We start from the raw sequence: 14,833 nt of genomic DNA on the forward strand, positions 1-14,833 counted from the left end.
ATATCAATAACCTCAGATATGCAAATGATACTACCCTTATGGCAGAAAGCAAATAAGAATTAAAGAGACTCTTGATGAAAGTGAGAGAGGAGAGTGAAAAAGTTGACTTAAAACTCAACATTCAGAAAGCTAAGATCATGGCATCTGGTCCCATCACTTCATGGCAAATAGATGGGGAAACAATGGAAACAGTGACAGACTATTTTCTTGGACCCCAAAATCACTGCAGATGGTGACTGCAGCCATGAAATGAAAAGACGCTTGCTCCTTGGAAGAAAAGCTATGACCAACCTAGACAGCATATTTAAAAGCAGAGATATAACTTTACCAACAAATGTCCATCTAGTCAAAGCTATGGTTTTTCCAGGGGTCATGTATGGATGTGAGAGTTGGACTCTAAAGAAAGCTGAGTGCTGAAGAATTGATGCTTTTGAACTGTGGTGTTGAAGAAGACTCGAGAATCTCTTGGACTGCAAGGAGATCCAACCAATCCATCCTAAAGGAAATCAGTCCTGAATATTCGTTGGCGGGACTGACACTGAAGCTGAAACTCCAGTACTTTGGCCATCTGATTCAAAGGACTGACTCATTCGAAAAGACACTGATGCTGGGAAAGATTGAAGGTGGGAGGAAAGGGGGACGACAGAGGATGAGATGGTTGGATGGCATCACTGACTCAATGGACATGAGTTTGAGTAAACTCCAGAGTTCGTGCTGGATAGGGAAGCCTGGGGTGCTGCAGTCCATGGGGTCGCAAAGAGTTGGACACGACTGAGTCACTGAACTGACTGACAACCATTTTGGAAAACTTTGGTAATGTGTTAAAAAGTTAAACCTGTATCGACTCAATGACCTAGGAATGAATTCCACTCCTAGGTACTGGTCTTAGAGAAACGAAAACATATGTTCACAAAAAGTCTTGTACTCTAATGTTGTTAGTGGCTTTATTTATAAGAGCCACAAATTGAAAATACCTCCTCCATCAAAAGGAGAGTGGATTACAAAATAAAACTGTGAAAAATTCATTCATATGATGATTTTTAAAATGCAAACACATTACATACTATGAGCAATTTTTCCATACCAGGAGCATTCTTTTAATGTACAGAGTCAAGTCTTCCTTTATTGTTGGAAATTTTTCTTACATGTTGATACATTTCTTCTTTTGCCTTATTTTCTTTTTCTCCCTTGGGAACTCTGAAATGAGTGTACCATTGCACATTGTTTACCCGTCTTTCACGTGAGTTCTTTTTCTGCCAATCATTACTTTAATAAACATTTAGAATGGGTCAGTCATTTCCGAACACTCAGTGCCATGGGCAATTAGCAAAACTTATTTAAGAATAAAGCTAACAGACCAGCAGTTTTGGATATGCAAGAACACCAGAATATTGCTCCTACTAGTCATTTTTGAAGTTTTTTCTGGTTTCATGTATCATTATATTTGCCTCCAAGAAGAATAATCATGGAGGCTGCACTTCTGATCGGAATTTTTCTAGTATTATTTTAAATTCATTTAGTGAGACCTGACTGTGGAAACTGCAACACCCGTCTTTCGCACACCAGGGTTGAGCTGGAAGAAGCTTGAGTGCCTGGTAACTTTGCGGAGCCACCCATCCTCGAATTGCCTCTCTCTGGACTTATTTTATTTTTTAATATTTTAATTAATTAATTAATTTGACTGTGCCTGGTCTTTGTTGCAGCACACATGATCTCTAGTTTCAGCATGTGCAATTTCTTTATTATGTGCAAACTCTTAGTTGAGGCATACGAGATCTAGTGCCCTGACCAGAGATTGTACCTGTGCCCCCCTGCATTGGGAAGGTGAAGTGTTAGCCACTGGACCACCAGGGAAGTCCTTAGACTTTCTTTAAATGAGATAAACGTATATCCTATTTTTTAAAAAGTTGCACAGCTAGTACAAAATATCTTCATAAATGCTTTATCTGGAGTCTCCAATTTGTATCCAAGCTACACAGGTCCATCATTGCTGTCAGTTAACAGAATCGTTTTCTGTTGCTGACGAGCAAAGAAATTTAACTGATATGGAAATTCGTGCCTGAGCACAGACACTCTTGGGGAAATGTGGGATGTCTGGCATTGCTTATTTGACTAAAATGAGGTAAAAGAATCTGAGGCTCCAATTAACATTCACTGAAACAGTCTGTCTACTAAGGTTGGGGCTAAGTAGTTGCTGCCACTGATCACTTTAAAAGGATGAAGAATGCTGGACCACTAGGCATATTGACCTTTCTTCATCTTATGTATAACTTAAGAGAAAAGGGTCAACTCTCAACATTTCACCTTGGAAATATTCCAGGTCTTTCTATGATTTGGATGAAAAAAATCAATTTCCACCTAAAGCTGTAAAACCGCAAACATACAAAACCTACCCCCAAAACGGATTTTGTGAGTTGGGCTCACATTCGTTCTGTGAAGGTTGGAGAACTGATGAGAAGACAGTGGATCCTGACAAGTGGGAAGGGTGACATTTAAGAGGATTTGTAAAACTGAATGCAGCGGTGGTTCTTAAAGTGGGGGCCCTAGACCAATGGCATCACCTGGGAACTTGTTACGGAGGCAAAATTTCTAGCTCCAGCCCTGATCTACTAAATGTGAAACTCTACTGGTAGGTACAGCTATTTATGTTTTAGCAGGTCTTTCAGGAAATGCTGATGAAAGTTTGAGAGCATCTGAAAGTTTGAGAAGAGCTGAAGTCCTCAGCCATCCAGAAATAACTCCTCCCTCTGCTTTCTTTGTCAGAGAAAGCTTTGCTACCTTTGCAGGTGGGAACAAATCATTTTCCTCTCAGGAGCCAAGCCACACTGTTGCTATGGCAACAGAATACCAATTTAGCATCGCCTGAGGGTGAGGTGGGGAGTGTAGGTGAGACAATCGGGAAGAACACTGGTATGGAAGATTTAGAAATCTAAATGGTGTAGGAATTTGCTAATTTATACCCCCCTACCCAAATTGGGAGAATGTTTACGCGAATAGATCTTGAGGTTTCTAGATCAAGAAGCACTGTTTCTAATTTGGATGGGGCTGAAAGTATTGGTAGATATGGCCCTCCCCAGAGGTTGTGTATTCATCGTAGGAAAAGTCAGGAGAAAGACTTCAAAGCAGATGTGCACTGAACTTTGTCCCACAATCAATTATATCTTCAGTCAGAAACCCTTTAACAAGGAAGGAATAAAAAGATTTCAGGAAAAGGGAATAAAGGATTGGATAGTTTATGTTTCTCTAGTCCGGACACCTCTTCACCACATCTCTGATATAAACTTTTAGTAATAAAAAGAGCATCAGTATGGCTTTAGTGTAGGAAGTCGAAGCCACTGTAGGTAGTTAAAGCAGCAAGGTGCATGGATGCATGCTCAGTCATGCCTGACTCTTTGAGACCTCATGGACTGTAGCCTACCAGCACCTCTGTCCATAGCATTTTTCAGGCAAGAAATACTGGAGTGGGTTGCCATTTCCTACTCCAGGAGATCTTCCTAATCCAGGGATCGAACCTGCATCTCAAGATATTTGTACCTAATTAGATATTTGCAAAATCATAGAAAGGGATAGAGCAGTCTGGGGTGGGGAACAATAGCATTGGGACTTTAAGGTTTGGGAGTTTAATCCTCTGATTAAAAAAACCCAGTGCAGTCACTGCCATCTCAACAGCCACTTGACATGATGAAAGTTTTGACTAGACATGGAATTCAGATGCTCCCTTTACCCACTGACACCCTGGACACTCTGAGGCATATGACGTTGCTTGCCAGCAAAAATTATAGCAGGAAAATTGCTTCTGTCTCACTTCTGTCTTCAAGTGAAATCATTCAAGTGAATGATTAATTCAAGTGAATCATTCAAGTGAAAGTGAAAGTCGCTCAGTTGTGTCCAACTCTTTGCGACCCCATGGACTATACAGTCCATGGAATTTTCCAGGCCAGAATACTGGAGTGGGCAGCCTTTCCCTTCTCCAGGGGATCTTCCCAACACAGGGATCAAACCCAGGTCTCCCGCATTGCTGGCAGATTCTTTACCACTGAGCCACCGGGGAAGCCCTGGTTGTGATTAAATTCATCAGGGGGTCAAAGTATGACATTTAAATACAAGTTCTTATCTGACTTGTAGGACCCTTCCCATCCCACTCAAAACACCAGGGCCCATCCCACTCAAAACACCACACCTTCCATGGAAGTTAGGTTTGGGTTTTGTTTTTTAACTCACCTTCCAGATCCAAGTCAGATTAAGGCAACACATAAATGGTTCAATTGAATTGTTGAGACTGCCACCAAATCATTTTCTCTACTTAAGCCACCAGGGAACAATCAAAGAAAGGGAGATGATGGTACTGGTTGCAATGTGGTTTCAAAATATGGCCTCAAAGTCTTTGATGCTTCCTTCCTTCAAAAAGCAAACATGATTCCTTTCCTCTTGGGTGTAGGTCAAACTTAGGGACTCACTTCTAATGAACAAATTTCCCTCTAAGCTCCATTTTCACTGCATCTCACAAATTTAAATAAGTTGTGTTTCTATTTAGTTACAAATGCTTTTAAATTTCTCTTGAGATTTCTTCTCTGACCCATATATTACATAGCAGTGTTGGTTAATCTCCAAGTACTGGGGAATTTTCCAGCTATCTTTCTGCTACTGATTTCTAGTTTAATTCTATTGAGGTCTGAAGACATATGTCATATGATTTCTATTCTCTCATGTTTGCTAAGGTGTGTTTGATAGCCCAGAATGCAGCCTGTCTTTCTTAACGTTTCATGCAAGTTTGAGAAGCACATGTATTCTCCTGTTGTTCAGTTCAGTTCAGCCACTCAGTCATGTCTGACTCTTTGTGACCCCATGGACTGCAGCACATCAGGCTTCGCTGTCCATCATCAACTCCCGGAGTTTACTCAAACTCATGTTCATCGGTGATGCCATCCAGCCATCTCATCCTCTACTGTCCCCTTCTCCTGCCCTCAATCTTTCCCAGCATCAGGGTCTTTTCAGATGAGTCAGCTCTCCACATCAGGTGGCTAAAGTATTGGAGTTTCAGCTCAAACATCAGTCCCTCCAATGAATACCCAGGACTGATCTCCTTTAGGATGGACTGGTTGGATCTCCTTGTAGTCCAAGGGACTCTCAAGAGTCTTCTCCAACACAACAGTTCAAAAGCATCAATTCTTCGGCACTCAGCTTCTTTAGAGTCCAACTCTCACATCCATACATGACCATTGGAAAAACCATAGCCTTGACTAGACAGACCTTTGTTGGCAAAGTAATGTCTCTGCTTTTTAATATGCTGTCTAGGTTGGTCATAACTTTCATTCCAAGGAGCAAGTGTCTTTTAATTTCATGGCTGCAATCACCATCTGCAGTGATTTTGGAGCCCAGAAAAATAAAGTCTGCCACTGTTTCCACTGTTTCCCCATCTGTCTGCCATGAAGTGATGGGACTAGATGCCATGATCTTAGTTTTCTGAAAGCTGAGCTTTAAGCCAACTTTTTCACTTTACTCTTTCACTTACATCAAGAGGCTCTTTAATTCTTCTTCACTTTCTGCCATAAGGGTGGTGTCATCTGCATATCTGAGGTTATTGATATTTCTCCCGGCAATCTTGATTCCAGCTTGTGCTTCATCCAGCCCAGCGTTTCTCATGATGTACTCTGCATAAAAGTTAAATAAGCAGGGTGACAATATACAGCCTTGACATACTCCTTTTCCTATTTGGAATCAGTCTGTTGTTCCATGTCCAGTTCTTTCTTTTTTTTTTTTTTCATTTATTTTTATTAGTTGGAGGCTAATTACTTTACATTATTGTAGTGGTTTTTGCCATACATTGACATGAATCAGCCATGGATTTACATGTGTTCCCCATCCCGATCCCCCGTCCCGCCTCCCTCGCCACCATGTACATTTCTAACTGTTGCTTCCTGACTTGCATACAGGTTTCTCAAGAGGCAGGTCAGGTGATCTGGTATTTTGATCTTTTTCAGAATTTTCCACAGTTTATTGTGATCCATATAGTCAAAGGCTTTGGGCATAGTCAATAAAGCAGAAATAGATGTTTTTCTGGAACTCTCTTGCTTTTTCGATGATCCAGTGGATGTTGGCAATTTGATCTCTGGTTCCTCTGCCTTTTCTAAAACCAGCTTGAATGCAGTATTTTATAATTGCCAATTAGATCAGGTTGATTGATAATACTATTCAGGTCAATTTTGTCCTAGCTGATCTATTAATTGTTAAAGAGGGATGTTAAAATCTCCAAGTGTAATTGTGGATTTGTCTATTTCTCTTTGCAGTTATGTTTTGCCTCATTTATCTTCATGCTCTGTTCTTACATACATACAAGAACATACATACTTGTTTAGTATTATGTCTTCTTGGAACACTGATCCCCTTCAACATTATGCAATATTCCTCTTAATTCCTGAACATTTTTCTTGTTCTGAGGTCTCCTTTCTCTGAAACTAATTGAGCTGCTCTAGATTTCTTTTGAATTGTGATGTATCTTTTTCCATCCCTTTACTTTCACACTATCTTAAATTTTATATTTGCAGTGAGTTTCTTACAGATAACAGACTGTTGGGTCTTTGTTTTGTTTTTTTCATCCTCTCTGAGAAGCTCTGTTTTTGAATTGTTTCATTTAGACCATTCACATATAAAATGATTATTAATATCATTGGGTTAATATCTTCCATGTTTGCAACTGTTTTCTATTCATTCCTCTTATTCTTTCTTTTTGCCCCCTTTTCTTGCCTTTTCTGTTTCTAATAGAGCAGTTCTCTTTTAAATTTGTTAATGGTTGCCCTAGAGAGTTTGCAGGACTTCCCCAGTGGCTCAGCTGTAAAGAACCCACCTCCAAGGCAGGAGGCACCGGAGGCAGAGGTTTGATCCCTGGGTTGGGAAGATCCCGTGAAGGAGACCATGGCAACTCACTCCAGTATTCTTGCCTGGAGAATCCCATGGACAGAGGAGCCGGGCGGGCTACAGTCCATAGGATTGCAAAGAGTCCCACACGACTGAGTGACTAACAAAACAACATTCTTTACCTTCAAGCTCCCAGTCCAATTGACTTTCCTTTATGTGGCAGGTCAGCCTGAGTTGGCAGAGGGTTCTGCCTGGAGCTAAGCCGCTAGCCTTTAAGACCACAAATTTCCCAGACGGAAAATCACGTTTGCCCCTGTCATGACACGGGGCTGTGCTGTGACAAATGCGGGCGTGTCACTGGTTCATCTTACCTCTTCCAATTCTGCACATGTGTCATAATATACTCAGAGTTGGGAATGGGAATACCCATAACGCAAAAAGTGTATTATCAAATCATGTTGATGAAGTAATCATCCTATGCGCGCGCATGCGCGCGCACAACCCCCCACCCCCGCCCTCGCCCCACTCCTCACGAAGTGCTACAAAATATAGATTTTGCAAAGCAGTGGCCATATCTCCTTCACATTGCCTGAAATTTCCATCTAGAAATCTTTACTCATACTACCTTGGAACATTTTCATGGGATTGTGGATCTTTCAAATTTAAGCATTAAATTGAAATTGAACAAATTAAAAAAACAAAAACCGCCAAGGCTGTCCTGCGTGCGTCCTTTCGCTTCCTGTCCAACCTCTGGGCCCCCATGGACTATAGCCCACCATGCTCCTCTGTCCATGGGTTTCTCCAGGCAAGAATACTGGAGTGGGTAGCCATGCCCGTCTTCAGAGGATCTTCCTGACCCTAGGATCGAACCCATCTTTTCTGTGTTGCAGGTGGATTCTTTACCCACTGAGCCACCTGGGAAGCCCAAGTCCTTATGACTTTAAGTAAAAACTAAAACAAGGAAGGAATTCAACATAAACACATACTGAGCTATTACTATGTTTGAAGCCTCGTGCTAAATAGTCTATAAAGCAAATTCCATAAAGGAGAAACACAAGGAAAGGCCTTTTACAGTAACATGCTGCTAACTCGCTTCAGTCCTGTCCGATTCTGTGCGACCCCACCAGGCTCCGCTGTCCCTGGGATTCTCCAGGCAAGAACACTGGAGTGGATTGCCATTTCCTTCTCCATTACAGTAACACAACATCCAACAAAAATTCTGTAGTTACTCCTTTCTAACTGAAGAACAATTTTGCTACAACAGGCACTAAGATTTTGCAAAAGATGCACTCATATTTCTCAACCTGGGTCAACCTCAAGGTTGTTAAGGATTACTCATTATTTAAAAATATGGAATTTTGTCCCATTGTTAGAGACCGTGTTCCACTTTTAGCTTCAAAGATAGCCACCTTGCTGTTGACCCAGGACATCCATCCCCTCTACCCCACTGACAAGCTACCTGTCAACAGAGATCCAATGCTTTTCGCCCTAAAATGGGCATAACTAAAAGAGAAGGGAAATCACGTGCCAAGGCACAGAAATCTTAAATTCTTGTGTGCTTTGGCACATGGTCTTTAATCCGGTTTTCCCAAGGTTGCACTAGCTAGGCTCTTCAAGGTCTCTTGCATCTGCAGACTACTGCGATTAAAACGTATCTCTTCTTAGAAGGAATTCACATAAAGCTCCTGCCTCTATGGGAAATTAGCTAGCTGAGGGTTTAGGCTAACCACAGGGTAGGAGTGAATCTGGTCTCTCTTTGAAAAACCTTCCAGGGGCTAGCATCCCCTGCCAGCAACAGAGCTCGCCTAGGTACCACGTGTCTGCACCAACAGCGGGATTGGCCGAGCGCATTTTAGCTCTGCGGTCTAGACGCGCACGGTCCCGCCCAGCTGCCAGAAGAGCCTGGAGGCCGAGAGAAGAGGCTGGAGGGAGATCGCGGAGGGGAGGGGGCGGGAGGGGGGTGGGGGATCCGGAGGCGCCCGTGGCCGGGAATCTGGGAGGGCCCGGAGCGGCGCCAGGCGGCTCGCCTCGCCACAACTTGCCCGGAACACACAGGCCTCACCCTGCGCCCTGGAAGAAGGAGCCGGCCCACCGCTTCCCGCTTGGCTGCTCCTCGGCCTCCACGGGCCCGCCTGCGCCAGCAGCACCCCTGGGATCTGCGTCCCCAGCCTTGTCCCCGTCCGCCTGCAGCGCCCGGCGCCCGCCCAGGAGCGCGCGGCAGGGGTGAGTCGAAGTCCGGGATGCGCCAGGCGTGGAGGGGAGGCCGGAGCATCTCCGTGCCCGCGAAGCCGTGGCCTCCTCCGTCTTTTTCGCCGAAGCGAGACAAGGCGCTGCAGACCCCGCGGGCCTGCCTGCCGCAATCCTCACACCCCGTTTGTCTTGCCTTCAAGGGGCGGCGCCGAGGCCCCACTGGAGCCCGCGTTCCCGGGCCTTTGTCTTTGTGGATTCGGCGGGTCGGCCCAGCGGTGCGCCCGGGGCGGGAAACGCTGCACCCGGCTGGCGGCCCTGCTGAGGCTTGGGGGCCAGAGAGAATGGGAAAGCGGGTCCCCTTTTTTCCTGTTCCGGCCATCTTGCGACTCAAGATTCAGCCGAGGGGCGAGGGTGGGCAACCACGCGGCGCTCGGGGCCAGGCTGGTGGCCGGGAGTGGAGATGAGCGCCTCGGGGCCCTGCGCGCCTCCTCCCCCTAATGCAGTGGGAGCGCGCGGAGAGACCCCCACCTTCATTTCCAAGGGCTTGAACCCAGAGCCCCGGTGAATTCCCCTAACAGGCCAGAGGCACAGGAAATACGAGGGACAAGGGCCGGGAGCTGACGTTTTACCTAACCAAGCGCCTAATTCATTCGGATTATCCTTTATCCACGTGTCCTTTTTGGCAAATTCTTAACACTTTTTCTCTGCCTGATTTATGCTAGGTGCTGGGGATATAACGGTGAGCAAGAGAGACCACGGCCCTTGTTCCCGCTGATCCTGCAGCCCAGTGGATGGAGTCCACAGTACCTACACCTGCCAGGTTGGTGTCCTGACGCCTTTTAAGCAGACTGGGAAACTGAGGCCTAGGGCTGATATAACTTGTTCTGGGTCTGCACGTGGAAGAATCAGACCCTGAAGCCAGATCTGTAAGATTTGTATGCTGGCTGCAGTGAAACGGTAATAGCTCTTTTTTCCCCCAAAAAAATCCCATTCAAAATTATTGGGATGAAAAAAAAAAAAAAATTATTGGGATGTATGGTTTCTGTGAAGTCTTATGAAGTGTATGCTTAAATTTTTGCATGCTTTCACGTGGACTTATTTGTAGTTCTCAGTGTTTAGAAAGAAATGGTTGATATTACAACGTTGCTTCCAGTTACTCTCGACTGTATTTTCCTTTCTTCTGTTCTTTGGCTGTTAGGAAAGACAGAAATTTTCCTGATGGTTGGTCCAAACAGGGACTCCCGGGTGGACTGAGGGATGGCTGGCTTTTCCTCAGTTCATGCATCTCTGTGGTAGCCACAGGCAGCCCCCAGAAGACCTGGAGAATGAGAACCCTGAGGTCTACAGGTTGCTGCTAGAAATATTTTAGCCCCTCCAGAAAACAGAATGCAGCTGCCACACAAGTTTGTAAGGTAAATACCAGGGCCCTATAAAGTTTCCCCTCCATATAATTGTTTACATCTTTATGTTTTGAAAATGTGTCCTTTTGGAAAGACAAGGAAAGTTATTACACATTCTGGGAAGTTCTCTGGTTTGTAAGAGCTTTCCTGGTAGCTCAGATGGTAAAGAATCTGCCTGCAATGCAGGAGACCCGGGTTTGACCCTGGGTCAGGAAGATCCCTTGGAGAAGGGAATAGCAATCCACTCCAGTATTCTTCTCTGGAGAATCCCATGGACAGAGGATCCTGGCGTGCTACAGCCCATGCGATTGCAAAGAGTCAGGCTAGACTGAAGGACTAACACTTACATGCTCCATCAAATATAATTGACTACACTACATATTTAATTCTTAAAACAACTATAAGTGTACAATACAAAATGGGCCCTTAATTTTCAGTGTACCAGTCAATGAGTTTTGACAAATGTATATATATCCCTGGGTAATCAACAGCCCAATTAGGATAGAGAACATTTATTATTATACCCCCAAAGTGTCTTCATGCTCTCTGGCAGCCAGCCCCCCTCCATCCCACTGATTTTTGCAAAGATTTGTGTCTTAACGTTTTTCTGAGCTGCGTTTGAAAGATGAGGATGAATGGCTATTTCTGATCCCAAAATCTAAGGCTGGGGTCAGAGGCTGGAGGCTAGGAGTGGTTCCTCACCCCTTAGGGACTTGGAGGGTGGCATCTGGGGAACCGAGAAGTGTGTCCCCTGGAGGGGTGGACCGGTCTGTCCTCGGGGCCCACGACGAGCTCTCGTCTGGTCCCGCAGGACTCTGGGCGCCCGCTGACCGCGCGCTGGCCGCCTCGCACTTCGCTCCAGGTGGCCGCCCGGGGCGCTGCCATAGCAACGGCCTGGACGCCCAGACCTTAGGCCGCCGCCGCCGGACCCGGCCTTCTCCCGCTCCCGAAGGGTGGGGCGGCGGCGGCCCGGGAGGCGGCCCGGGCCGGGAAGACGGGACTGCCCCCTCCCCCGATGCCAGCGGAGGCGGCGGATTTGCTTCGGAGCATGGTAAGGGAGTGGGAACCCGGGGATGCCAGCCTGCGGATGCGGCGGGGTGGGGTGGGGGAAACGATGGAGGGGCGGCGAGACCCCCAGCTCCCTCCGCCTCCCCCCGCTTCTGTCTCCTTCCCGCAGCCCTTTCAGAAGCACGTCTACTACCCGCTCGCCGCCGCCGGCGGCCTGGAGGGACCCGACGCCTCCGCAGCGGCCGCGGCGGGCGGGGCCGCCATGGCCTGTGGCCCCCCCGGCGCGGCGTCGGGCCCCCTGCCCTTCTTCCAGTTCCGCCCGCGGCTGGAGAGCGTGGACTGGCGGCGGCTGAGCGCCATCGACGTGGACAAGGTGGCGGGCGCCGTGGACGTGCTCACGTTGCAGGAGAACATCATGAACATCACCTTCTGCAAGCTGGAGGACGAGAAGTGCCCGCACTGCCAGTCGGGGGTGGACCCGGTGCTGCTGAAGCTCATCCGCCTGGCGCAGCTCACCATCGAGTACCTGCTGCACTCGCAGGAGTTTCTCACCTCGCAGCTGCACGGCCTGGAGGAGCGGCTGCGCCGGAGCCTGGCTGAGGGCGAGCACAGCAAGAAGCTGCTCACCAAGCAGGCCGGCGAGATCAAGCTGCTCAAGGAAGAATGTAAACGCAGGAAGAAGTTGATCTCCACCCAGCAGCTGATGATCGAGGCCAAAGCCAGCTATTACCAGGTGGGAAGTGCCTCGCGATTGGCCAGTAAAACCCTCAGCGCCTACTGGCTAGGATATTGAGAGTCCTTTCCTATAGCCCTGCCATTTGTGTTTGTTTAAGATTTGTTTAAATCAGGAGAAAGTAGTCTTTGAGCGAAAGAGTACTTTTAACCAACAGATGACATGGCTCATTACCTTGTGCAGACTAACACGGGGTTAATAATTTAACGAGCAGCCTTGTCTGCAGTGCTTTATTGAATTATCTAAAAGCTGGTGGTTCAAGAAGCTGTTTCCTCCTCCTAACAGGTGTAATGAAAAATAAACCAGGTGCAAATTGCTGTTGAGGTTGGGCCCCAGATGATATGGAATGCTTACATCTTGTGGATTTTTCCCCCCTCATTTTTAAATTTTGAAATGTTTTAAAATTTACAGGAAGATTGCAAGAACAGTTCAAAGACTTCCTTATACCCTTCAACTAAATTCACCAATTATTAGCATTTGCCACATTGGCTTTATTTCCGCTGTCTCTGTATCATGCTATTACTGTTGAGCCGTCTGGCAGTGAGTTTCAGAGTCCTAAATATTTCAACATATATATTTTCTAAGAAGAAGAATACTTGCTAGTATAACAGCACTGTTTAAAAATTTAAAAATTCTTGTCTTTTTGTTCTTAATCTTCAACTATTTGTTCTTGAACCCAAGATAAATATTGTCATTTTTGAGTGTAAGGAAGTCAGCGTATGTATCTTTTATGAATTAGGTGGAGAAAGGAAGAATGCTTGATGAAGATATCAAAGTAAGCAATAGACTGACAAGATTGATTCCACACCCTTACATTCCAGTCATTTTGGCTAAATAGGACTGAACAGGCCTTAGTGGATTTAGGAGAGAGTGTGGAGAACTGGGTGTAGGTGCAGAAGACAGTGTGGTTAATTTTGCTTAGGACCATCCCAACAGGAGCCTTGGGAGAAGTGTATTTAAACTAGGTGAACAGTTGGGAAAGAATCCTGTTAGAAAGTCTTAATGTTTGGGTACACAACCCCTAGGTGAAATCATCAATGATACCTGATATTGATAATTGCCTATTTGTTTCACAAATGCTATTTAAAAACTAAAATTGATGAATAGTGCTGAGAGGGTTCTTTAGAAATATATTATCGTAAAATAGATAGAATGGGTTCTGTTTAAAACCTTTAAAGAAAGTACACCTGGCTTTGATATTAAGCAGTGAACCCTTAAAACCTGTAACATAAAAATTTTATGTTTATAAACATTTTTTCGTTCTTTTGGTTGTAATAGAAATAGCGGTTAGGAAATGAAGACTTTAAAATGTTAATGATATATGAGGATAATAAACTAATGGCACACTTCTCTCAAATGAGTGGAACCTGCCAACCCTTTGACCACTCAACAGACTCTCTGAGCGGTAGTGGTAGGTGTATGGTGTGCCCAGGGGGTGATCAAGAAGAGGTAGGAAAGACCACACCACCTTTTCCCACTTAGTGTATGTAGTGCAGGCATTCTCTGCCCTCTGTTAGGTGACTTGCTGTTGTCTCTTGGTGGAGTTGCTGAGCTGTGAGAGCATTTAGGGTGACAACTCCAGAGTTATTCGACTTGGGTTTGAATCCCAGCTGTTCCTCTGCACAAGTCATTTAGCTTCTAAGCCTTAGTTTCCTCATCTGGAAGACAAGAACCTTAGTAGTAGAATCCCATGAGATAATGCATGCATAGCCTGAGGTGGTTGGTTTAGGTGGTTTAGTCGCTAGTCGTGTCTGACTCTTGCGACCCCATGGACTCTAGCCCTCCAGTTTCCTCTGTCCTTAGGATTCTCCGGGCAAGAATACTGGAGTGGGTTGCCATTTCCTTCTCCAATAGCATGAGGAAGGCTCAGTAAATAGTATCTGACAAGTGGATGTTGTTATCTTCAGGGGCTTCTTCATAGTGAGCTGTGGTTACCTGTGATCTATGTCTTTGTGATATAATTATAATGAATAAGCGTAAGGCAAAACCTGAATAGGAGAGCATGTAAATAGCACAGTAGGACTGAAGCAGCAAAATCCAGACTGAGAGAAACTCAGCAGGACAAATGTTCATTTTCTTTATCAAGAAAGTTATAAGGAAAAGAGAGCTGGAGGTTCAGCCTATAGACTAGCAGAGAATTAAGAGACAAAACAACTAATTGCAAGGTATAACTTTATTTGGGCCCTGATTCAAAACAAAGTGCAAAGGATGTCCCTGGTGGTCCTGTGGCTAAGACCCTGTGCTCCCAGTGCAGGGGGCCCAGGTTCCATCCCTTGTCAGGGAATTAGATTCCACATGCCGCAACTAAGGCCTGGTACAGTCAAATAAATAATTATTTTTTAAAAAACTGCAAAAATGTTTTCTAAGGCGTGTGAAATATTGGGAAAAAATAAATGGTTGGATATTTGTCAATAATTAAGGAATTTACACATTTTAGAAGGTGGGATGATAATATTATGATTGTGTTTAAAGAAAATCCTTTTGGAGATAGATTCTGAAATATGGACAGATGAAATACATAATATCCAGGATTTACTAAGAATAATCCAGGGGAAGGATATAGATGAACAAGTTGATTTGTTGTTGTTGTTGTTGTTTTTTTGCTTAAAAATTATGTTAAAAGGTAGAGAATAGAGATATTGGTAGA

The 14,833-nt window shown here is 45.1% G+C and overlaps 1 protein-coding gene across 5 annotated transcripts in view; it reads left to right on the forward strand.

The window, feature by feature from the left end:
• Window positions 1–8,757: 8,757 nt before the first annotated feature.
• DZIP1 (DAZ interacting zinc finger protein 1) overlaps window positions 8,758–14,833 on the forward strand; it is a 49,044-nt gene continuing 42,968 nt past the window's right edge. For 3 of the 5 annotated variants that reach the window (XM_043477736.1, XM_043477740.1, XM_043477739.1), the window contains exons 1-5: window positions 8,758–9,078; window positions 9,768–9,865; window positions 10,244–10,457; window positions 11,257–11,496; window positions 11,623–12,186. In XM_043477736.1, the coding sequence (XP_043333671.1) occupies window positions 11,461–11,496; window positions 11,623–12,186 (600 nt within the window). In that variant the 5' untranslated portion in view covers window positions 8,758–9,078; window positions 9,768–9,865; window positions 10,244–10,457; window positions 11,257–11,460. The remainder of the gene's footprint in view (window positions 9,079–9,767; window positions 9,866–10,243; window positions 10,458–11,256; window positions 11,497–11,622; window positions 12,187–14,833) is intronic. The other 2 variants (XM_043477737.1, XM_043477738.1) reach the window with 2 other exon arrangements.

The sequence above is a fragment of the Cervus canadensis genome, chromosome 9 (assembly GCF_019320065.1).
Source record: "Cervus canadensis isolate Bull #8, Minnesota chromosome 9, ASM1932006v1, whole genome shotgun sequence".
Taxonomy (NCBI): Eukaryota; Metazoa; Chordata; class Mammalia; order Artiodactyla; family Cervidae; genus Cervus; species Cervus canadensis.